At 50.5% G+C, this 25,253-nt stretch overlaps 1 protein-coding gene across 1 annotated transcript; it reads right to left on the minus strand.

Annotated features, from left to right (window-relative positions):
* Window positions 1-798: 798 nt before the first annotated feature.
* On the minus strand, window positions 799-23,301 carry Adora2b (adenosine A2b receptor). Its single transcript, XM_063242476.1, has 2 exons — window positions 22,834-23,301; window positions 799-2,223 (listed from the first exon to the last, which is right to left on the minus strand). The coding sequence occupies exons 1-2, from the start codon at window positions 23,166-23,168 to the stop codon at window positions 1,560-1,562; spliced, it is 999 nt and encodes a 332-aa protein (XP_063098546.1). The 5' UTR covers window positions 23,169-23,301; the 3' UTR covers window positions 799-1,559.
* Between the last annotated feature and the right edge of the window lie 1,952 nt (window positions 23,302-25,253).

Below are 25,253 nucleotides of genomic sequence, written 5' to 3' on the forward strand. Positions count from 1 at the left end.
AGGACAGCTGACCAAACTGAGCAAGAGTAAGTTTAGATGAATAGATATTGAGTTTTTCCCTTGGGAGTGCTTAAATTTTTCAGCAGCAATAACATTTTAGGGCAGCGACATGACTGAACAGCTCTAAGGAGTAAGACGCAGCAGTTCTGACTTTAGTGGGCTTGAGATACCGTGTGTTGGAGCCTCATCACCTTAGGTACTGTCTAGGTCTAGAGCAAGGGAGGAGCTCCTTTGCACTGCATGCATTTCTCAGCTTTTTAGCAGTAAATGGAGGACTACAATTAAAACTCAGGCCCTAAAACAAAGCCACAGATGCTCGGGACTTTCAGTCTAAAGAAGAAGAGACAAAACAGATTTTTAAAGGGGCGAAAAGAGCCTCGGACCTTAAACGAAAGCAAAGGAGCAGCGATGAGGTAAAGATGGAAATGAGACAAAGCTGTGCACAGCCCGGAGAGACTCCTAGAGGACGGGAGTGCCCTAACTTGGGGGATCGACACCCTGCAGTGTCCTTGGGCAGGAAGCGGTGCACAGCTGGGACACCTGCTGACCCTCAGCCTTGTTCTCCTAGACAGGCCCAAACACCCCCTGGGTGCACAGCTCCAGCTGCGCTTGTTACGGTGTTCTCTGTCGGCAGAGCCCTGTATTACCTTGAGCCAATCGACAAGCACCTGTCAAGACGCTTCTGCTACTTGAAAAACCTGGAATGAGAATGATCACCTTTAAGCAACCCGCAGGTTAACATGTATTATCTAGGCAGTACAGGTAGTTGTGTATGACATGCCAGTGCAGCCCCTTAACTTTTTTTAAAAAAAAAAATTTATTTCATAAAATACAGTTTTATAATTTTGCTTAGTAGAATTTTCACATTGGATTCCAACAACCTCAATGAAGTTGAACTTGGGAGAGAAGCGCAATTCATACCTAGCTTTAGAAGGCAGAATTGCCTTGCCTAAGGAGGGATCCCATTTTTCCAACTTCTTCCTCTACAGTAGTGTTTTGTATATGGAAAAGAACAGAGCTTACAATTGTTACTTGATGATAATTCTACTTGGGAACTTAGGAGAATATCATTCCTTAATAGGGCAGCTTCTTGTTTGAAGATTCAAACTGGCAGCTTCTTGTTTGAAGATTCAAACTTTTAGTGTTCTTGATTACCCTCCTGAGAACAAGTATAGATTAATACAGACAATTTTTATTTTTCCACTGCCTCTATGTTAAAAATATCTGCAATGTAATAGTTCACAGTATTTCATAGTAAACTGTCATTTTTGACCATGAACGAGGCAGACTCTTCTGAAGTTTTAGAATCCATTCAAGCTGTCAGCATCACCCACACACTAAAAGCAGGCAAACAGGACCATAAATATATTTGTCAATCCTTGGAGCCTACTAATAGCATGTAGTATCAACCAGATACACAGTAACTTTAGGCAAGTACTCAAAGAGGCAGCCATGTGCTTGTGAGCGTGGCTGCTTTTCACAGTAAGAATCAGCCAGTCGTATCCTGTCCCATTGTTTAGTTTGCATCTGTGCCTTCTCTCCAAGAGGCAGAGCCTAGGTCATAATCCCATGCTGAAAGCGGGCTGTATTCCAGCCTGCCCACTGTCACTCTTGAGATCAGTCTGGCAGAGAACATACCTGGAGATGATTTTGTGAAAAGTATAGCGGAAATCTCTGTTCCGGTAAGCATAGACGATGGGATTGACAACTGAATTGGCATGTGACAGGAGAATGGCTGTGTTCATTGCCCACTTGGGCTTATCCTTAGCTAGAGCTGGCTGGAAAAGAGTGACACAGTTGATAGCATGCACTGGAAGCCAGCACAGAGCAAAAATCCCCATGATCATAGCCAGTGACTTGGCCGCATGGATCTCCCGCTGGAGGACGGTCCTGGAGTGGTGCATCAGCTCAGTACGCTGCAGCTGCCTGCAGGCCACAATGAAGATCTTGATGTAGATCACCAGCATGATGAGCAGTGGGGGCAGGACACACCCGAAGAAATTGAAGTACACCATGTAGCTCATGGGGACCACATTCTCAAAGAGACATTTCACAAGGCAGCAGCTTTCATTTGTAGCTCCATCCAAGGGCTCTGTGCAGTTGTTGGTGGCACTGTCTTTACTGTTCCACCCCAGGAATGGAGTCAATCCAATGCCAAAGGCAAGGACCCACAGGACAGCAATGACCCCTCTTGCTCGGCTCCCAGTGACCAAACTTCTATACCTGTTCAAAAGAATATCATTTGTTATGGTCAGTTTACGGTACTCTGCAACCAAAGGCCAGAAGCCCACTTCTACCTCTGTTCTGCCCTAACATCTTCCAGGGTTCGCCCTCCAGGGCACTACAGCATTACCCCCAACACTAGAGACACACAGGGCGAGCAACTCTGCGCTAACAAGCGCAGTAAAATTTGCATTCATAGTAACATATTTCTTTTTAATGACAAAGGTAAGCAACAAGAGGTTAGGTGTTTAAAGGTTGCTCATTATCTCCACTAAAGTCCTTTGAGGCTAGGTCTTCTGTGAGGTGCTGCTCTAGCCAGTGGGCAAAACCAACCAAAGATCCCTGCTAAATGCTCAGGGACCTACGTTCTGGTGGGGGAAACACAATTAGCACACATAAATAGCAATCGAGATGCATGTGGTGTAAAAAAGAAAAAGTAAAGGAAGGTCAGGTCTGGCAGGATCAGGGAAGCTGCACTGATAAAGTGACATTTGAACACAGGCCTGATGAAATGCTTTTTAAGCCTCCCGGAGCCAGGCCGCACACTTCTGCAGCTCTGAGCAAGAAATCTCTGTATTCACTATGAAGTTTGCCTTCCAGTATGGGCAGAATCATTTCTGACTCTCTACAAACTGTTGGGTGACAAAAGTTCTGGCAATGCTTCTGTCTATATGGAACTGCTAATAGCATACTTAATAAACTTGGGAAATACTAATTGGTAGCCGGTCATCTATATTGTAATTTATAAATCAGTGTAGTCAGTGTAATGTATTAAGTAAATGAAATAAAATCTTTCAGTAACCTTTAGTAGAAAAACTAGAAAATACCCTGATTCACAGTACTTTTGAGTTATCTGTGGAAAGTACCCATTTTCCATGGCCTGCAGAGCCCTCCAGACCTTAGTGCCACCCGCACAGTATCCGTCTTTCCTAACCAGGGACTCCTAGGTCATGCTGCCCTTACTCAGCCTCCGCCAAAACACCTGTTCCTCTTACAAGGGTCACCTCTTAGAGCACACACGTTCAAACGTGCACTTGTGTTAAAGCCTCGCCCTTAGTGGAGTGCCAGCCTCCTGAGAACTGGGGCCCTGTCCCTTTGTATCGGTACCCCCAAGACAGTGCCTAGAACATAAAGGGTTCCTGGTAATAGGGCTGCTCCTGACACGATTCTCGCTTGCTATTTGACTTATCACACAGATCTAAAGCAAGATTTTCCTTACTGGGAGTACCTGATGCTGTGATCACAACATGCAAGAGAGCTGGTACAGTTTGCAGATGTCTTGCCTCACAGTTTACCGTGATCTCTAACCTTTTCTGCTCCCTGTGAGGGTATCTGTAGGCAATAGGAAGCTCAGTTGGTGGCCTAGTGCGCTCAGCACTCACTGAATTTTTCTTGGCCAGTGAATCCGTCTATTTCCAAACATATTTTGCTTCCCTCCTTATTTGGGAATGTATAGCTTTTGTTTAAAAAAAAAATGTTTTTCCATACCACTACCTCACCAAAGAAGTGAGTAACACAGTTAGTTCCTGGAGAATAACAAGGAAGCCTCCCACAGGCCAAGCACTTGGAATCTAGGTCCGGGGGCAGGCTATTGCCCAGCCCTGCCCTGCATAGGATTCCTGTGAGTTGAGTACAGCTGATTACAGGTCAGCCCTAGTGGGTGGATTCTATCTGAGGTAAGTAAATCATGGCGTTTCCGTTCTCTTGTTGGTGATTGGTTTGAGCAGACTGTGAGATGGTTCTGATCAATAAACAAGACATGACATCAAGGCTGTTAGGGGACCCCAAGGAAAGATTCTGTTTCCTGATCAAAGGAAAGAGGTCCATGCGGAGAGCTTTGTCCTTGTGCCCATCCTGTACTGCTTTGGATGCTCTTGTGGGAGGCTGTGGTGCCCAGAACTGTATGGCCATCTTGTGACCATGATGGCGAAGCCCGACCATACAGCCAGTGGCAAAGCAGAAGGGAGAAGGGCTCAGGCCCTTGGACTAGCCCAGCCCTGGAACCGTCATGGCACCATATACTGGTTCAAGAAATCAGTGTCCTGATTTCCTATATCACTGTAAGGTACTCTGTAGCCTACAACCACAGGCATGCATTCTAGAGAGGATTTTCATCTCTTCCAGTTCAACTCTTATTTCACAAATGAAGAAAGAGACACAAAGTTTGTAATAAGCCAATACAAACAAAAGGTCAGAAACGAAGTCAGGACTCTCAAGCCGGTGTTCCTTGCACTGTATCATGCTGCTTTTTACTTTACTTTTTTTGAAATAAGGTTTCACTCTGCAGTGCAGGCTGGCCTTGAACTTGCAGTGATCCTCCTGCCTCAGCCTCATAATGGCTGAGATTACAGGCATGCACCACCACGCCTGGTCTTTATTTTACCTTTTTTTAAAAAGTAATATATTATATATGGAGTAACCTGTACAAAGAGGGACCAGTTTCCCACCACATCTATGGGAGGAATCCATCTACATCTAAATTTTTCAAAACTGCCACGTCTTGCACATGTATGTAACTTTTTATGGCAAACTGCTTTGTATAACGAAAAAAAAGCTGATTCCATCCGAGGAGCAGCTGTGAGTTACTAGAAACTCAATCCCTGCCCTCATAGACTATAAACTAATGGAAGAAACAGAAAATAAACAAGGGTCGGGGATTTAGCTCAGCGGCATAAGCACCTGTGTGGCAAGCGAAAAATCGTGAGTTTGATCCCAGTACCAAAAAAAAAAAAAAAAGCAACTAAGTATAAAAGTGTGTCACTGTGAATTGGGATGGATTCAGCCACTCCAGAATGAACAGAAAGCAGTGACAGAAAGCCAGGAGGACTTTGCTGCATACTGGGTGTCAGGGACGGCCTCACCTAATGCAGAAAGAAAGAAGAGAAAACTCTGAACAAACATTCCAGGTAAACGGTACATACTAACATTTCAGAGGGGAAGAATAGTGCTTCCTGAAAACAAAAGAAAATGCCGATTGGCCTCGAGGAGGCGGGAAGCCAGTTCACAGGCCACGGGAGCCACTGGAGGGTCACAAGCAAAGGTACGGCACCGTTTTGTTGCATAAACCTCACCTGGCCACAGTGTGAAGACTGGATTTTAGGGAAGCAAAAAGAAGCAGAGAGGAAGGTTAAGAAATGATTTCAGTGGCCGGGGATTCAGCTCTGTGGCTCAAGCGCTTGCCTGGTAAGCACGAGGTTGTGAGTTCAATCCTTGGTACCAAAAAAAAACAAAAAAAGAAATTATTTCAATAGTTGATTCAAGAGAAAATGTTGACTTGTGCCAGGGTGCCAGCCAATGTGATGCAAGTGGGTAAGCACTTTGGAGGGAGAACCAACAGGTCTTGAAAATGACTCTGATGTAGAAAGATGAAAAAAATCACGGAGAATCCTAAGAGTTTTCCTCCCGGTGGGTTAAAATGTACAGAAACAGGATTAGGAGAAGGGTCGGTTGCAAGGAGATTAAGAGTGGTGTTAGGAAGCTGCTGGCAATATCTGTAGAGAGAAAATAGGCAGAAAGAAGGGTCAGAAGATAAAAGAAAAGCCGGGAATTAAGCTCAGCAGCATAAGCGCCTGCCTGGCAAGTGAGAGAGCGGTCATGAGTTTGATCCCCAGGACCAAAAGAGGGGAAAAAGTGAAATTACAGTTCTGAGGAGGCTGGACGATGCAGGGTCCGAGGTGCCCGTGGGGGGACACTGCTTCCCTCAGCTGTGCAGAGGAAGGCTAAAAGGGTCAGGGCATGGAAGGTGAAGGCTGGGGGGTGACAAGACGGGGCAGCACCTCCTTTGAGAGCTGCTGCGGCCTCAGTGGAGAACAGGGAAAGTCAGCAGCAGAACACAAAGCAAAAGGCTGAGACTCGGGGCGTGTGGTCTCGGAATAGGAGAGGGAGGCCGCTGGACAAAGGAGGAAGGACAGCAGATGCTCTGGAGAAGGGAGCGGAAAGGACCAAGGAGCTGCAGGCCCGCCCCACCTGAGGCCCAGGCCCAGGCCGTAGGGAGCAGTATCCCCGGCACCAGCAGGTCTCAGCAAAGGCCAGGGGCGGGAGACTCACAAGGACTTGGTGATGGTCAGAGGGCAGTGTTTGGGAAGGAGTGGTGGAACCTCAATCTATTTAAAATACAGAGAGCACTAGGGGACTGAAAGTTAATTATTTACATAAAGCTAAAATTAATGACCCAGGTCTCTTTTTTCATCTTTAATAGGCCAAAGACACTTGAAACTTTAAAAGAAAAAAGTTTGGTTCATCACCCTTTTCTCCATCTAAATCTCCCCCAGTTGCCTAATTCCTAATTTTTTGCTAACTGCCAGATCATTTTGCATATCAGCCTATGAGCCATACAACCAGATGCCAAGCTTTGGGGACAGATGTCTTAGAGTACCTCCCCCAGCTCCCCAGAACCATCGGTAGCACACAGCCACCAGCACCTGTGCCCCTGCCTTTGCACACAGTATGCTGCGGGTGTCATGTATCTCATTAAGTCATGTCTCAAGGGGTGAGAGCTGCTATTCCCAGTTTACAGATGTACAAACCATGGCTCAGATTAAATGATTTATCTTCTGCCACTAAATTACAGTGATACAAATCCAATCAAATCTGATTTTCACCGTTCCCAAAGCAGTCATTTTCAGGCTCATATCACAAAGTCCAGGTCCCGCCCTTCCTTATCACCAGCCATGGTCAGCTGTTTCATGCTCCTGGCCAAGACAAATCTGCTCCTGCCAGAGCTGCTCTTGGGTTCCAGGCAGCCCCCACTCTGCAGGCAGCACGTGGGAACTGGGGTTTGTGGGAAGGAGCCTCTGCTGCCCTCTTGGGAGCCTATTCCTAAGAAAAAACGAGACCCGCACTTGCCCTTTATTCTACGGAGGACAAGACCAAACTCCATGGGCACCCCGGCCCTAGAGCAGAAGAAACACTAGCGGGGTGCTGGTGGGATGTAGCGGGGCCCCATGGGACCAACATGCCTCGGGCCTGGCCACAGGGAAGGAGACAGGATGCTGCAGAAAACAGGCAGGTGCTGCCGCACTGCACATGAGGCCAGGAGGCCAACGCCGGAGTCGCTAACATCTCCTGAGGATGCCAGAAGGCTGCCTGCGAGACCCTCATCTCCATTCTCTCCCTCACCACCCCCACCCACTGCAGGCTCCAACCTCCTCACATCCTGCCGTTCCCTGGTCCCCGTGAAGTCCCTACTCTTTCTGCGGTGGTACCGAGCACTGCAGTGAGGCAGGACGAGAAGCAGCTTCCTGAGCACAGCAAAATAAATGACAGGCAGGAGAAGAGTGGAAAGAGAAAACAACTCGCTTTATTGTAAATCAAGCAGGAACAAGGTCGGCCTTTGCAGTCCACACACTGAAGGGTGTCCTGGAAAAGTCTGTGCTGTGGGAGACAGCGGTGCCCCAGTACTGTGTGTGGAGCTGTGCTCAGCTCCATCCGTTCTCCTCGCAGAGCTCATTAGCTAAGGAGATTGATAGAAAAACAGTCACATGGAAGGAATCAACAAAAAGGAACAGTGTGAACACTGAGGTTACGTAACGAAGGGACGGGACCAACGGGGGGTGCATGACAAGTGCTGGCCTACTTCTGGGGCAGGGACTGCCTGCTCTGGCTCTGTAACCCACAGCTCAAACCAGGCCACCTTCTCAGCCTCAGAGATCAATCCCCAGCTCTCAGGCTGCTCCTAGTTGAGACCCTCAAGGAAGCAACACTAAGGTGGGACAGTCCAGCTAGCGCTGCACAGAACCTGAGCCCCTCACCAGAAATGCTGTTCCAGACCCCGCCTCAACCTGCAACCTTCAGTGCAGATGTAATGGGTAGGTCCTCCTGTATAGAAGTACTTTGAAAGTGTAAGTTGCTAAGGAAATGCACAAAGAGTTCCATCTCTGCTTCTTAAACTGTGCTTCTTAGGCACAGTTTTCTTTACAGTTGCTGTTGCTCCCAAGTTTCATTTCTCTGTAAATACAAATTATGCCATAAAGCAATAAATGCATTCTTGGAAAACTTCATGTTCTCTAACACTGCACATAAATAGCAGATCTGACGTGAAAAACGGGGTTCTGGCAGGCCACTCAAAACCTACACAATAATTTGTAAGTAAAGTACTCATGAAATCATATGGGCCCCTGGGCAGGCGATTCAGCAGGACTAGTGGCTACCACAGTGCTTATTAAAAATGCACGCAATTGGCCAGGCATGGTGGTACACACCTGTCATCCCAGCACTGGGAGGCTGAGGCAGGAAGATTGCAGTTAGAAGCCAAGTTTGGCTACATAGTGAGTTCAAGCCTGGTTGCAGAGCAAGACCATGTCTCAAAACAAAAAGCACACAAAGTAGTGGAAATCCCAGCAAAACTGACTACGCAAGGCTTACGGGTGCGTGACAGCCCAGGTGAACACAGAAGTCTGAGCCAAGCGGCTGTTAACTATGCTGGGCACGCAGCCACGGCTCGGACGTGGCTTTGAGACAGCCGTGCCAGCCACCAGCACTGTGCTCACTCTCCTTGTTCCTGGGACCCCGCAGAGCTCCTGCTGCACAGCAGTCAGGCCGAGGGCTTTCCCCTAAAACTGTCACCCTATCCCACTCCTTTGCTAGTGAAATCGGGTGTAAACCAAAGCAAACATCTTCTCCTTATTTACCTATCACACATGTATGAGCACAGTACAAAAACTTTATCAGAATCGCAGCAGTGTGTACTGGGTACCCCCCTGTACTCCTCTGGTATCTCATGACGGCCCCGAGCACCTCTCTCCTACGGCCCCATGTAACGCTACCATCTCCTCCCAGCGGAGCAACAAGAGCCTCAGTGGCAGGGACTGTATCTTCCTCTATTATATTCAAGACACTTAACTGTCTCTGGCAAGCAAATGTTGAAAGAAAGGCTGAGTTTATAAGGTGCTATTCTGTTTTGGGGGGAGGTTTTTTGTTTGTTTGTTTTTCTGGGGTTTTGTTTTTGGTTGATTTGTCTGAGACAGAATCTCATTATGTAGCCCAGGCTGGCCTCGAACTCACAGCAGTCCACCTGCTCCTGAGTCCTGGGATCATAGGTGTGTGCCACCATGCCCAGCTTGAGGCTGAGTTTATAAGAAAAGACCAGAACTCTTAGCTTCTAACCATAGCTACATATTTAACCTCCACTTGGTAGCTCTTAAGTAAAGCAAGGCATGCGTCTGTGACAGTGAGCTTACAAGCTATAAGCAGCTATCTGTAGAAGAGGGGGCATTTCTATGATTTCTATGATAAGTAGTTGGCTCTCATTTTTCACATTTCCCATGGAAACAAACCGAACAGGTATGGTGTTTGTTTTTGAGACAGGGTCTCACTACTACAATTCAGGTTGGACTCAAACTTGCAGTAATCCTTCTGCCTCAGCCTCCCAAGTGCTTGAATTACAAGCATATGTCACCACGCATGGCTCTGAACAGGTTTTTTTGTTTTGATTTGGTTTCATTTAGGGTTTGTTTTTTTTTTGGGGGGGGGGGCTCTGTGTGTGTGTGCGCACGCGTGTGGTTTGCTTTGAGACTGGGTCTCACTATGCATTCCAGGCTGGCCTCAAACTGGCGGTGGTCCTCCTGCCTCAGCCTCCTGAGTGCCAGGATGACAGATGTGTGGCACCACCCAGCCTTCTGAACAGGTTTCTTAAAATATCCATGAGCTAGAGGTAGAACTTAGAGGTAGAGTATCACTTGCCAAGTATCTGTAAGGCACTAGGTTTGATCCTCAGCACCACAAACAAAATTAACCCAGAACTTTAAAATGTATTCATGACCAGTAAAAGAAATAGAAATGCTGACCAGCACTGTATGTACTGAAGAAGTACAGGAGGAGTTGGGGCCAAGTACCACGGTAATAATAAGCGAGGCAGGCAAGGACCAAACGTGGGAAAAATACACAAGGCTTTACTTAGAGTGAAGAAGCCTAGCACGCTCAGCTGTGCCACGGACCAAGTTTACCACCCAACACTGCGCCACACAGTCCCGTGAGGCCCGCCTGAGGAGGACCCCACACCTCTCACGTTGACCGTGCTGCCACCGAATGCGGCCATAAAGAAACAACCTAACTCAAGTTAAGGGACACTCTGGAAAACAACCTAGAAGTCTCAAAAAGGCACGTATCTTGCAAAGCCAAAAAACAAAACCCAGGAACTGCTTCAGATGAAAGAAAAGTAAAGAAACATTAAATGCAAGCATGACTTTTCACTGGAACCTGAACTAAAAAAAAAAAAAAAAAAGCAACAAGCTATAAAGAAATGATTATAATAGGAGCATCTGATGATGGACTGGGGTTTTCTTTTTTTAAGACAAGATCGTGTTTTGTAGTTCAGGCTGGCTACCTCAGCCACCTGAGTGCTAGGGTCACACATATGGGCCACCATGTCCGATCTGTGCTCTTTAAAGTTCCTAAGTGTGTGGGTGTGTATGTGTGTGACAGAGAGAGAGAGGCAGAGAGACAGACAGACAGGTAAGACAGACAAAGACATGGAAAAAGAGACTCTGGCAGAGAAAATGTAGCGAAATATTAATTTCTAAATGCAATTGGAAGGCAGAGTGGGCCCTTTTATACATGGATTTCATTGACAGTATTCATATTTTTCAAAGTGTGCCTGTACCGGACATACACAAACCTTTTCCTTATACGTACACACATTCCATACTTTTTAAAAACTCTCTGAAATTATTGAACTCGGTTATTAATGATTTCTAAAGATGCCAAAGCTAAGAGAAACACATCCCTCCATCACACTGCTGACCATACCCTGTCTGTATCGTGAAGCCCACCGGGACTTCCTCCCTTCTGGTCCCTCAGGACACCCTGCTGGATCTTCTCCCCAGGCAACTCGTGTCCCTCCACGTCGGCGCAGAACACTGCTGCGTGTACAGAGACATGTTCACACAGACACGCCCGCACCCGCTGCTGACTCCTGAATATGTCACAAGGCCGTGACTGATCAAAGCATTGGGGACAGTAAGAGACCACTGCCCTTAACAGAGAAGCGACAGCAAACTTGAGCAAGCCTCGAATTCCAAGGAAAATAGCTGCACATACTCAGAGAGCTGCAAAGGAATCCTGGGGGCCTCTGGGTCATTTTAAAGGGGCACAGTGCAAATAAAAGTCAGCGGAAAGGTAAGAGAACAGGCCAGGCCAAGCTAGGAGGGCCGGCGCAAAGCAGCCAGCGCAGTGAGTTCCAGCAGCTAAGAGGCGCCCTGAGAAGCCAAGAGCAGAGAAACGGGACAGTGGACCAGGATGAGGCCGAGAGAGCGCAGATCCCAGAGCAAGAAGGAACGGCCAGGCAGAGGCGTGGGACCTTCTCCTACAGCACCAAGAGCACTCCAGCAACGAAGTTCAATCAAGTTTTCACTTTTGAAAGGATGGCAACTATGTGGAGACTACATCAGAGCTGAAGCATTGACCCCAAAATGTTAGACACTACCTCAGTTGTGTTATGCAGATCACCGTCTCTGCATCTCTTTCCTCTGCACACTGCAGAGGTGATCTCGGGCCTCCTACCTAGCCCAGCTCGGCAGCACTCAGGTATTTCCCTCCACTCTCACTGTGCCTCATCCCTGAGCCACTTCCCCATGGAGAATTGATACAAGCCGGGTTGGGCCCTGGGTCACGGCCTTTGTTCTGGTGAACCATCTTGGCTAGATTTAGCCCCCCCCCCCAAATCCCCTAACTATAAATACTAGTGTGAGTTATACTGGAAGTGGCAGATCAAATGAACTTGTTAAAATTCCAGTAACACTCCCATGAGATCACACACATAAACTTCGCAAACTGCGTGGAGAGCAGGAAAGGGGCTCTCTACACCGACCATGCTTGCCTCCCTCCTGCTTGGATGAGAACCGTCCTCCTCACATCATCTTGTCATTTCCCACTTCCCAGCGTGACCGCCTTAAAGTGCAAACCTGACTATAGTGAACACCTGATGAAAATTCTGCACTGTCCTTCTAAATCTTACCTGATCATTGCTTCTCACAGAAACACTATCAATTGATTTCAGTAATAAGGCTTGAACTCAGAGCCTCACGCATGCTATGCACATGCTCTACCACTGAGCTATATCCCCAGTTCTATTTAATTTTTATTTTATTTAGACAAGGTCTCACTATGCAGTTCAGGCCAACCTTGAATTCACTATGGCCTACAACTCGTAGCAAGCAAATCCTCCTGCCTCAGCCTCCCAACTGGTGAGATTACAGGCATACACCACCACAACCAGCTGCTCTCTTAGGCCTCAAACTCAAGATCATCCTGCTTCAGACTCCTGAGTGGCTGGGATTACCTCTGTATAGCAGGTTCACAAGAGCACATTTAAATGACAGTGCAGACATAAAAATAAATAATTTATAACCATCCTAAACACAGAACAGAAGGTTTTGGTGCATTTCTAGAAACAGAAGGCAGGCAGGATCAGCAGGATGGGCCACAGAGGTGCAAAGTGACGGCTGGGAGGAGAGCTCCAAGCTGGCACAAAAGAGACAAAAAAGGGATCCAGGAGAGGAACAGAAAGCAAGTGAAAGGCTGTGCCCAGCACGGCGGACTGTCCTTACCCCACAGAGCTGCAGTGTGGCCCCTTAGCCTGACGCCCCTCCCTAAGCCGAGGCTTGAGACCTAGGTGTGGAAGACGGGGTGCACTCTGCCACAAGAAGGCATCTGAACCACATGTGTCCAAAAAAACCAGTTAAATATAATTTCATCCTGAATTAAAACTACAAGGGCTAAAATTTTAAGAAGAAAGAACACCAAAAAGTCAAGGAACTCTTAGAGAAGAATAAAAAACTGAAGTGCTGTGACTATATTAGAATCTATGAGAGAGTATTACAGAGACAAATCCAAGTCAAAAAGGGGGGATCTAGAAATGCCCATCTGTAATCCAGCCCTCAAGAGGCTGAGGCAGGGAAACAACAAGTTCAAGGTCAGCCTGGGCTACATAGCAAGATACTGTCTCAAAAAAAAAAGAATTCCAGAAATGGAACGGTGGGAGAGCACTTGCTTCCCTGACATGCTCACTTCCTGGCTCTATCTCCAGCACTGAAAAACAAAAAACAAAACAGCCTTTAAAAGGGCTGGTGCACACCTGTAATTCCAGCTACTCTGGAGGCCGAGGCAAGAGGATCACAAATTCAAGCCCAGCCTGGGCATTCAGCCACTTACTGAGGTTCTGTCTCATAATTCCTGATCATTAAGCAAATACCAAGGATCTCAAAGCTTCCCAGGGAGGAAATACAGGTTACAAATAAGAGTCATACACAAGAATCGGAGTTCTTGAGCAACACTGAGTGTCAGGAATGCCTTCAGACCTACGAGAAAAACAGCTCTGAACCTTTTCCAAAGGGCCAGGCAAGTATGATACTTAAGAAACCAGAAAGCTCCCTCCCATGTGCTGAAAAAAATAACCTAAGGCTGTCTACACAAACCAGCAGACAAGGAAGCCTAGAAAGAAGAAAAACAAAAAACACGAAATGCAAGAAATGGTAGAAGCACTCCAGGGGGCAGTGAGCAGTCACCAGGGCCGCACACGCAGCGCACGTCCAGCTCGGCAATCCAGAGCCGAAGGAGGCGGGAGACACATTTCTTCCTTTACCAGACAGAAACGCAAGACCTAAACGTGCAGCAGACTAACACGCGGCCTAAATTTGAGCAACCGACAGCATCTAAAAACAGAACCCATCCAACCTAGGATGGGAGCCTTCTCTGGAGAAGCGGGGTGCTGGGGTAGGGCTGCAGTCCCTGTCCGGCCACACTGTCCTGCTGTGCAGCCAGGGAGATGTACGCAAGTGGACAGCCATTTCCCGTCTCCAGATACGAAAGTGCGAGACATTTTATTAGTTATAAAATAAATCTAAGCAGTACAGACTCCGACAGCATAAAGCAATGCTGGAACCTAAGTGTGTCCGGTGCACCACTGGGGTAACCTGGGGGTGGTGGCTCATGCCTGGGACCCCGGCTGAACACCAGGAGCTTACGGCCAGTCGGGGCTGCATAGCGAGATCCTATCTCGAAAATAAAAGCCGCTGTGGTGTAGGGTTAAGAAACAGTCGTTGCTTTTAGGAAAACTGGAGAACCAGAAATGAGTCTGGTGATTTATTTTACAGTACATCTCCTTTCTCCTTCTCTCTTTCCTTCCTTTTTTCTTTCTTCCTCTTTCTTGTCTTCTTCTCTTCCCCTCTCTCTTCCTTTCTCTCTCTTTGCTTCTTTCTTTCTTTTTAATCGGTACTGGGGATCGAACTCACGACCACGTGCTTGCAAGGCTTATGCTGCTGAGCTAAATCCCCAGCCCCTCTTTGCTTCTTTCTCGCAGTACTGGAGAACCAGACCCAGGAAGCACTGAGATACACCCCAGCTCTCTCTAAGAAGGGCTCTGCGAAGTTGCCCCAGGCCGGGCTCTGCTTATGAACTCCTGCCTCAGCCTCCGAGTAGCTGCGATCACAAGCATGTGCCACCCCAGCAGCCAGCAGGCGTTTCTCTACAACAGTGTGACTCAACAGCAGCGCCCGCCAACTAATAAAACACTTGACAGAAATCACAATGCAGACACTTGGAAATAAGGATGGCGACATACTTTTTCTCATTTTTCTTGATGGTCAACAGAGACTATCTACAAATTGATGAAATTAGAAAAACAGGCTGAAATACACACAGGGAAAAAATTAAAATAAAACCTGGAGGAGATGGGGTCGGGGAGACCTGTATGAGCCCCCGTCCTTGACTGACCTTCCCAACTCTCTTGCCTGGAACACTGTCCCTGTTGACAGTCAACAGATCCTGCTTAAAGATGGTGGCACAAAATCAGAGGTCAACGACCCTGAGGGAAATGCCAGCAGAAACAATCCGGGAGCTTCCCTGACAGAGGAAGCAGGAGCATCGGCTCACTTTCGCTTCTGCAGCCGTGCGCACTTCAGAATGTTTTCTTTGGTGCCCAGTGGATGATGTGTAACTCGGAAAACAACCCACAGCCAAACCTCCTCCACAGATTCACCAGTACCTGCAGGGCAAAACCCAACCCCTCAGCAAGCCTCCGGGATCCCTTCGATCTGCCACCACCCCCTTCTGTGTGTCCCTGTGCCCCTGGCTCTGGGTGCTCACTCATGCCCTGGGCCCCATTTACACCAACTGGTGCGAGGCTCCCATCGCTGAAGCCCCCAGCCCTCTGCTCCCGTGCATCGCTCCACTCCAAGCGGCCCAAAGGCGCTGTCCTCCCACGCATCCCACCTACACAAGGACTCAAGCACCAGCCCTCTACCAAGCTCTCCACCCCTTCAGCCTAACAGGGTCTGTTCGAACTTTAATTAAGAAGGTACACCTGCCATCTGCCAGGAGTTTGTTGCAGCCAATGGCCCTGTCTCCAGCCTGTTAGCTTCAGAGACCACAAGTACACGTTTGTCAGTGCCCTCAAGGAAGGACAGCATATCCAAAGCCCAAGTCCTGAAGGTCAGCCATGAGTCTGATGTAATGGGAGGGCTGGGCCTCCACGATCCATGCAAGGAAAGAGGTGGATGAGCTAACCCACAGTTCCTGCAGCTGTTCTGCAAACTCAAGAGAGATGTACACGCCCTGGCCCAGCTACAGGCTTCTCTTACCTCGTCCAGCCACATTACTCTTCAGCTGTAGCCATCTCTGCCCCACATAATATTTACAAGACCCCATCACAACCCCTTGGTGTCCTCCTTCATCTACTGCTAGACAGCACCGTTCATGAAGGGGTGCTGTACAATGACCACAGTGTTTCGAGTCACCCCTAAACTGTTCACATGAAGGCTCCCAGGCACTGGATTATCCAGCCCCAGCTTCTGTGGAACCCGGGCTGAACTTAACCCTCTGAGCCCCAGTCTCCTCATCTGTGAAGTGTCTGCCCTCATACAGCCATAATACAAATTAGCAGAGAACAGAACATGGTAGTGCATGCCTGTGATCCCAGCCCTCAGGGAGGCTGAGGCAGGAGGATTACAAGTTCAATCCTGTCTCAAAATAAAAAATAAAAAATGAGCTGAATGGGCTGCTGGAGATGTAGTTCAGTGCAAAGGTCCTAGGTTCAACCCCCAATACCTACAAAAAAACAGCCAAGATGAGGCATGCAAGGTGCCTGCCCACAGAAAAGGTTTCAAAAATTGTGGCTGCTATTCACACAGTAGTGCAAACCACAATGTCCGGGACGGGTGAGGACATATTTCCCCACATCTGTCCCAGCGGGTACAACCATGCTGCACTACAAGGTGACAGACCAAAAGGGCGAGACAGTGAGACAAGAGTTTTACAAGAGCCTGGTCACACGGGCCTGGAGACCCAGGCATGGTCACTGAGGAACACAGACTAGCTTGTGAAACCGTTTCTTTTTGCTCTTCCACACAGGGTTGCACTCCAGAGAATCAGAGGAGCACACACGTCTCACAAATGGAGGGCGATGCTCCTCTAAGGTGCTGATTCCCTGGCGGGGCTCAGAGCAGCACTGTGGGGGGCAGCTCCAGACCCAGCCCCAGGGCGGGGCCAGAGGCAGCTGGAGGGTCTCTCCTAGCCACCCCACTCAGGGCACACCTGTCACAGTCCCAACGCCACTCGCCAACTCTACCTGCATCTCCCCACGTGTTCTTCATGACTGTCACCGAGATTGTCACCAGCCAAGGACAGGACCTTCAGGTACCTTCCAGACACTGTGGCCCTAGTTCCAATCTGGTTCCAAGACAGACTGGAGGACCTCATGACCACACCAGACCTGGGCCCCTGGGTGGCCACGTGTGCCTAGCAGGGCATCCATATGCCCAGGAACAAGCCCCCCACACCCCGCCAAATTGGAGACCCCCTAAGCAACATAAACATAGCCTCAGACCAGCGCTGCTGGTTCTAAGGTCCCTGGCTTTGTGCTTCAGGCGGGGAGTAAAGGGGGGGGATTGGATGCTAACAATTCAGGATAAGTGACACAGAGCAACACTCAGGCCCAGGTGACTCCTGCCAGCACTGAGAGCAAACAGCAGAACCTGCAGGCTGCACCCAAAGTACACAGTCACCTGCTCAGCCCAGCCCTCTGCGCCATGGCACAGGCCTTGCTCAGCCTTCGCTGGACATCTGTGCCCACCTCCTCCTACCCCATCCTCTCCTGGGCCCGTGAGGGATCCTCTCAAGAGGATGATTTTCCCTTGTTTCTTCATTAAAATTTACTGGACCAACCAAGTATGGTGGCATGCACCTGTAGTCTCAGCTACTTGGGAGGCTGTGGCAGCAAGATGACTTGAGCCTAAGAGTTCAGGCCCAGCCAGCAACACAGTAAGACCACTGTCTCAAAAACAAACAAACGAGGGGCTGGGGATTCACCTCAGCAGCATAAGCGCCTGCCTTGCAAGCAGGCAGTCGAGAGTCCGATCCTGGGTACCAATAAAAAGGAAAAAAACAAACAAAAAAAACAAAACAGAATTTATCGCACCAACTTCTGATACTATCTCTCTGAAGAGCTGGCGCTTACTATGAATGTGCCATCCCAGGCCTTCCCATCCCACATCCTCTGTTTGCAGTGGCCCCCCACACCTGTCCCAGCTGTTCCCTGGGCAGGATGCGCCCTGACGCAAGCTCTTCCCAATAAGTCACCCACTCGTCACCAGTGTGGGACCCCTCCTCTTGCCAGGCAGCATGCCAAGTGCTGGGTCCTGGAATGTAAGACAGAGCCCCGCCTCACAGAGCTCACGCTCTGAGCAGGAAGATTCCATGACTACGCAAAGACATAGATTGATGGGGTAACCAGTTGGGGCAAATAAATACAACAGCAGAGAGATGCCGCTTCAGATCTGGGGTACGGTAGAGCCGGGACCAAGCGCTAAGACGGCACACGATGAGGTGGCAGAGGCCGGTCACTCAGGCCACTTGGATTGCAGAGCTATGGAAGGGAACGGTATGACTAACATTAGGTTTAAATCATCCTGCCCAGCAGTTGTGTGGAAAAGGTTACGGCGCAGCAGGTCATAAAGCAGGGGCTGTGGGAGCCCAGCAGAACTGGGTGAGGGTCTGTCAAGAGCTGCCCGGAGGGCATGTGCAGAGCGGTCCGGGAAGTGACAAGATCAGCCCAAAGCAGATGCTGTGCGCGTGCCTGGACAGGAGCCATCAGTGCTACCCAGGTGCCAATGGAGGTGCAGCGGACTGGATGACTTTTTAACAATTTGCTGTGGAGCAAAGCAAAGGTGTGGCACAGCGGGTATGGTCAAGGGAGAGTTGATTTGGCATTGTTCGTGCTATGTCTGGCTTCTTGGGGTCACTCACTGAAGTGCCACAAGCTTGGTGGCTTTAAAACAACAGAAACCTATCAGAGGCCAGAGCCAGAAGCCTCCAGCGGATCTTGCAGGGAAGCCGTCCCTGCCCTGCTAGCCTGTGGCACCAGCACTCTGGTCTTTGGAGTTTGGAGACGATGCGCGTCTATACAGTGAGCATGGAACCGCTCTGCCAGGCCGCCCAGGGAATCCACAGAAGCCTCTCGGGAGGCTCACAGTCCACAAGGGAAGTTTCTCTCTTCTGTCCCTTTCTACTCTCCTTCCTTCCTGCTTTCTTTCTCTCCCTCTCTCATCCTTCTCCTTCATTTTTAACCATATACAAGGCATATCTTTGGAAGGGCCACTATTTAGTCAATACTATAGGGATGATCTGGTAGAGAAAGATAACGCCGAACGCTGATTAAAGGGAAAGAAGGGAGACTAAGGAGGGAGTCCTTGGGCAGGCTGGAGGGGGAGACCAGAGCTGAACATCTTTCTTCCCACTTTTTTTTTTTGGTCTTTTTCGTTTTTATTGGTACCAGGGATCAAACTCAGACCGCACACTTGCAAGGGAGGTGCTTATGCCACTGAGCTAAATCCCCAGCCCCACCCGCTTTATTTTTAAACAGGATTAAATACAAATCCTGTGGGATATGGTATGGGGTTGTTTGTCTTTACAGTACTAGGGACTGAACCCAAGGAGCACTAAAGCTCTGTTTCCAATAGTTTTTAAATTTTGAAACAAGGTCTCACTAAGTTGCTCAGGCTGGCCTGGAACCTACCATCCTCCTGCCTCCGCCTCCTGAGGAGCTGATACTACAGATGTGTGCCATCATGTCAGACACAGCTTCAAATTTTAAGTTCTGAAATAAACATTCAGAATCCCCTGACAACTTCCACCCGAAGTGGAGGCCACATTTCTAACCTAGGCACAAAGTCCTGCAGAGAAATCTTTAGTACCTACCTGTCAGACTAGGTATCTGAGCACAGCAAAAAACAAAAAAAAAACAACAAAAAAAAACAAAACCCTAGTGTGGCCATGATCAGGAAGAATGACAGGGCCAGGGTCCAAAGGCGGGACAGACAAACATGTCCCCTCAGTTCTGGGACCAGCTAGCCAAACACTTCCTGCCAACAGGCTCCTTCAGCTCCCCTGGGAAAATACCTGGCCCTCAGTGCAAAGGGAAACTGAGACCTTGGAGCAGTGCAGGGAGGGCTCCCAGGAGTGAGTCAGTCACCCCTGAGCTCAGCCGTGGGTGTGGCATGAAAGGAAACAGGATTAAATTTGGGAGGAGGAACTGGAACCCGAACCATCCACAGTGCGAAGTGACAGCCAGGGGCAGCTGTGGGCAGATGCATAGCCCGCCTCCCAGAGCCCATGTCCGCACACCGGCTTTGCCCACCCCTATCCCCACCCACTCCTGACAGCTCCCTGGGCTGAACCCTCCATCAGACCGTCCACGCACCAAATCAGAAGAAATGGACACTTCACTGAAGGCAAAGCAGTGGCCGGTGTGAGCAGTCACCCCCTTCTCAAGTCAAGCCCAAGGTTATTATTAGTTCTTTAAGTTGTGAAGCCTCCCCTCTGGGCTCCCTTTCTTCCAGTGTGATCATCTCCTTTACTCTGGTAAACACCCTGGAGCTGGCTGACGGATGGGAACCTCACACTCACAGCCTTGAGGCATGGATACTTTTGAGCCTACAGAACCACTGAACTAGAGTCAAGTCCAAGAACGGTTCCGCCCAGGCAGGAGGCGCCTAGGCCTAAAGCACACTCCCCGGAGCTCGCTCTTCTCACCATGGGCTTCAGGGAGAAACCTTTTCCTGCACAGCCACTTACTTGACTCTACCTATAGCTCCTCATCCCCTTGGAGGGCCTCAGAGCCTAGCCAGAGGTCACTCTAGTACCCAGCCTATGTCAATCAAGCAAAAGGAGCCTCAAGTCCTCAGTAATCTATGAGTGTCCCCAAACTTTGGTAAAACTAGAAGATCCTGGAACACTACTGGAACCCCATACATACTCCACCCCAAGATTCTGTTTCAGTAGAGGCCAGGCTGGGCCTTATAATCTGCATTTTCCTTGAAACACTAGTCTCAAAACTCTGGGCTCAAAAAATCCTCCTGCCTCAGTCCCTGCACATTTGGCCCTACAGGCACATGCATCTAACTCCCTGTAATTTACATTTTTAACCTGGTCACAGGGGTCGCACCTTAACATGCTGAAAAAGCTGAAGGCTGAAGGCCTGCCTCAGGTTACCAGCTCCCCGGAGGGTGCAGGGAAACCAAGGTCCCAAAGTAAAACTCCAGCCCATCAAGGAGGGCGCCGGAGTGATGGATGGGTCAGACACCCATTCCTTCCTGGGACAGGAGCTGGCAAAGCCGCTTGTGCACCTCTCCTAGACTTCTGAGCTCTGCTGGAAGATGGAGATAGAGCATGTCTCCTGGCAACCCCACTCTGAATTCTTCCAGCCCCTCACCTACATGTCACCTTCCTGCCTTGGCAAATGCAAACAGGTTAGGAGCCTGTGATTCACAGCTTTCCCTTTAAGACACTCACACCCATTTTTTTTCAAGACCCCACCCAGGACAAGACTGACCAGATTCAAACTTTTATGAATTTCCTGTTCCATCCACGTGGCAGTAACTCCCAAGTGAGCTGGGTATCTTTGAGTCTCTGCCACAGTCAAGCCCAAGGGGCTTCCCTTAGGTGGGCAACTCAGGCAGAGGCATGTGACTGCCCTGCTGCATGCAAAAAAGTCCTAAACGCCATGAGTACCACTCCAAGGGCCAAGAGTCATGGAGGAGATCCCTAAAAGTGACGGGAATGCTGAGCCACCCCCAGCCTCAGACCCCTGGGCTCTCTCACATCTGATGGGATGCATGAAGCTTCCTGGTCAGGTGTCCAGGGCAACAGCACACACAGAACAGCCCAGATAAAACCTCAGGCCCACAGCCCGCCCTGAAGGAGGTTCCTGTTCCTGTTCTGGTTCCGTTGGGACCAGGCTTAACATATCTCGTACTAAAAAGGCTTCTGGGAACATTCTCCTGCTCAATTCACACAAATCCATTTCCCTTCCAGTCGCCAGTTTACTGCAGGCAGGATCCTCAACCAAAAAGCAGAGCTTTGCTCCCTTTCTCAAACTTGGTGCCACATAGCCCTCGGAGACAGCCTGAGGGCACCGATGAGAACACAGTGCCACCCCAGCTCTGACACTCGTAACTGAGGCACCATCCTGAGCAAGAGTCCCGTCTCATGGGCCACCAGCCCCTCGTCCACAAGATGCAGGTAACAGCATCTGCCCTCTGGAATTACTGTAAGAATTAAAGGCTAAACATTTAAACAAATAGCCCTACAGGTAGCTGGCAATAAATGAAATCCCTTCCCACTCTTGTAACTTAAGTTTCCGTGTCTCAGCTTCAAATCTAAAAAGATCCTAAACTGACCTCAGAAATGCCAAAAGGACCCAGACACTAAAGACAAAGAATAAATATTTTCAACAAACCTTAAACTTTGAATTTACCAGCTACATAGGGAGATCCACTCCCCTCCTAACTGGCTCCTGAATTCTATGTCTCTTCAGTGCGGGAAAAGGGAGAGTTGCTCTAAGCAATCAAAGAGAGCAGACAGGTTCGCCCTCGTTTTTCCGAAGCCCTGGCGGCCTTGCAAACAGGGTTACACAAAAGAAAGAAGGCTCTAAGGCTGCTCGTTAGTATTTGCTGAACCAGTAGCTCTGCAACTCTTACAAAGTATTCAGAGGTGATTTGAGTCACCGTTAAACCTGCAGGGGCCTGTGTCCACAGCATTCCCCCCAAATTTTCTGACACTGTCCCCTCGGCTCTGCCTGGCTGCCTCATTTTGCTTCAGGCACGTTCTGCAGTGAAGCTAGGACTTAAACAGTGTCCACTCAAAAAGCGCAAATTCCCAACGTCCAACGTAGCATGCCTCTGGCAGAAGCCTCCCCGGTCCCCAGATCCATCGGGCCGCGTCTGGATACGGTGCCCCGCCGTACGGCGGCCGCTCTCGGACCCCATCGCAGGACAGCGAGGGACCAGGGACGGGGAAACCGCCTTCGCCGCAGCAGTGGCGTCACGACCACCCCCTCCAGCTCCCCCGCTCCCCAGGGGTCGCCACATCGATAGCTGAAGCTCCCGGAAGCCCTAGACCTGTCCCGACGCAGGTCCCGTTGGAGGAACCCGCTATGTAGCGCGCCCGCGAGGACGGAGACTCGCGGGTCGTGCTCCGAGGCACGGAGGGGTCTCAGCGCGGGCAGGGGCTCCGGCGGGGACCGACACCCTCCAGGCTGGGAACCACGGCTCCGCGCACCCGGCCGCCCCCACCCCGGCCCAGCTGGGGCCCTGGGTTTGGCCGGGCGCCCATGCGCCTCACCTGAGCGGGACGCCGATGGCCAGGTACCTGTCCACCGCCACGGCTAAGAGGCTGAAGATGGAGCTCTGCGTGAGCACCAGCACGAAGCAGGCGAGGAAGAGGCAGCTGTGGAAGTCCGTGCAGAAGCCCAGGCTGATGGTGATGGCAAAGGGGATGGCGAACAGCCCCACGGCCACGTCGGCCGCAGCCAAGGACACCAGGAAGTAGTTGGTGGGCGTCTGTAGCGCGCTCGACGAGCCCACCGCCGCGCACACCAGCACGTTGCCGGTCACCGACAGCACAGCGATGGCCAGCTCCAGCGCCACGTAGAGCGCGTCCTCGGTCTCCAGCGGCATGGCCGGGCCAGCCGGGCCCCGGTGTCACCCACTAGCCTCGCGCCGGACGCGGGACAGCCCCGCCAAGCATGGCCGGAGACCCGCAGCGCGCCTCGGCCAGCGGCGTCTGGGCAGCCCGGCTCGCGCGCTCGGGCCCCGGGCCCCGGGGGGCAGGGCCGCGGGCGGGCGGCGGCGCTCATTGGCCCTCGCGCCTGCCCGTCCCCCGCAGCGCCACCCCTGGCCCGAGCCGGGCCGCTCCGGGTCCGCCAAACTCTCCAACTTTCCCGGCTCGGAAGAGGGCGGCGGAGTCCCCAGCCGTCGGCTGTGCGCTGCTGCTGGGGTAGGGACCCCGGGCGCCCGACAGCCCCGGGGTGTGGGAGCAAGAGACACAGGTGGGGAAGGGGCTTGCTCGCCACCCCACGCCACGCCACGCCTGGCGGGGCGCGCGAGATCCTGAAGCCCTCGTGAGGAGCAGAACCCGCCCTGCGAGCGCGCGGAGACGCCGCGGGCGGAGGGAAGCAGCGGCCCCCGCAGGCTCTGTGCACCCGGCCGGCCTCGGCCGCTGGTTCCCACCTGCGCTGCCCGCCAGGCCCCGATCCTCGCCGCTGCCGGTCTGCGCCTTCTCAAAGCATTGTGCCAAACCCAACCTCCTCTACCTCCCCAGAATAGCCAGTGCCCCCGGGTCCTCTTTATTTTAACTGTTTTTTGTTTGTTTGGAAGTAGTGTCAATATGTGACCAAGGCTGGCCTGGAATTCGCAGTCACGCACCACTACTCCGGGCCTACCCAACCCTGTCCTTCCTCTTGAGTGCCAGATCTGCTGCTCACTGTAGGCCTTGCCAGAGACGGCCTCAGGCTCCCAAATGCACCCGACCAAAATCAGGTTCCTTCAATCCCCGGGGGAAAGCTGTGCGTGGGGTTCCGTGATTAATTGCCTGTTCACCCACCCCAGGTGGTGAGAAGCACTTGTCTCCACCCTCCCTCACCTCCAGATGACCAGCAGAGCCTCTTATCCTTGTTTCTTTTTTTGTTTGTTTGTTTTGGTCTTTTTCGTTTTTATCTGTACCGCGGATCGAACTCACGACTGCCTGCTTCCAAGGCAGGCGCTTATGCCGCTGAGCTAAACCTCCAGCCCCTATTCTTGCTTCTTTCACCCCTGAGGTCGTGCTCCAGGTCCAGGCTCAGGCCTGTTCCCCTGTTCCTCCCACTTTGTGCCTCCTCCTTCCTCTGTCAGCTGGTGCTGTCCTCACCAACGCCTTAAGTGTTTCTGAACACCCTTACCTGTGCCATTCACTCACCTGAAAGTCACCGCCGGCAATCACCAGGCAGGATGGTTACGATTATCTGGCAACAGCAAGACAGTTTAATAATGTTGACCAAAAGCAAAACAAGGATGATTGCTAATGGGTACAGGATTTATTTGGGGGGACATAATGATTTATTTGGGGGGATATGCTAAATGGGGCAGTGATTGCACTGTTCTATGAATATACCAGAAAAAAAAAGCATTGTGTTGCACTCTTTAAATGGATGAATTGTAGAGTATCTAAGTTATATTTCAGTGCATTTGAAGTAGTAACAACGTAGCCCATTCTGCCCTCAGCAGGTCTGAACAGTACTACCTACCCAAGTAAAAACCAGGACAACTTCAGCTGCATGCATGATAAACTCGGATCTCAGAGAGATCAAGCACTGTATCTTGGCCAAGAGCAATTCCTTGGAGTGGAACCGGGAAGAATCTCCCTAGGGTGGAGCTTTTGTAGAGTGGGCAAGACCTGGTGGTAGGAAGGGGTGGTGCAGAGGTGTGGGATGGGACGCCCATGCAGGGTAAACTGGGGCAAACGGCTTGCTCAAGAACAGCAATGTCCAGGGAAGTAAAGGATGGCTGGTCGGGGGCTGCTCTGACTGCCAGGATGGGGTGCTGGTCATTCTGCTGCAGGTGCTGGCCGCCAGTCCTAGATCTCTGAGTGAGGCATGCTAATGGAAACAGCTGGCAGACGCACTGGACCATTAGCAGAGGGAGAGGTGCTGGACAGAGGGAGAAGGTGCTGGACAGAGGGAGAAGGTGCTGGACAGAAGCTGACTGTTTGCTGTGAGTGGTTACTGC

The sequence above is a fragment of the Cavia porcellus genome, unplaced genomic scaffold, assembly GCF_034190915.1.
Source record: "Cavia porcellus strain 051 isolate PalLab524CR breed Dunkin Hartley unplaced genomic scaffold, mCavPor4.1 scaffold_32, whole genome shotgun sequence".
Taxonomy (NCBI): Eukaryota; Metazoa; Chordata; class Mammalia; order Rodentia; family Caviidae; genus Cavia; species Cavia porcellus.

Bases quoted from the DNA above. Each gene is read 5' to 3' on its own strand.
- Adora2b (XM_063242476.1), bottom strand. From the start codon at position 23,168: ATGCCGCTGGAGACCGAGGACGCGCTCTACGTGGCGCTGGAGCTGGCC. The intron at 2,224-22,833 runs GTGAGGCGCATG...TCTTTTGAACAG, and splicing joins GCCATCGGCGTCCCGCTCAG to GTATAGAAGTTTGGTCACTG.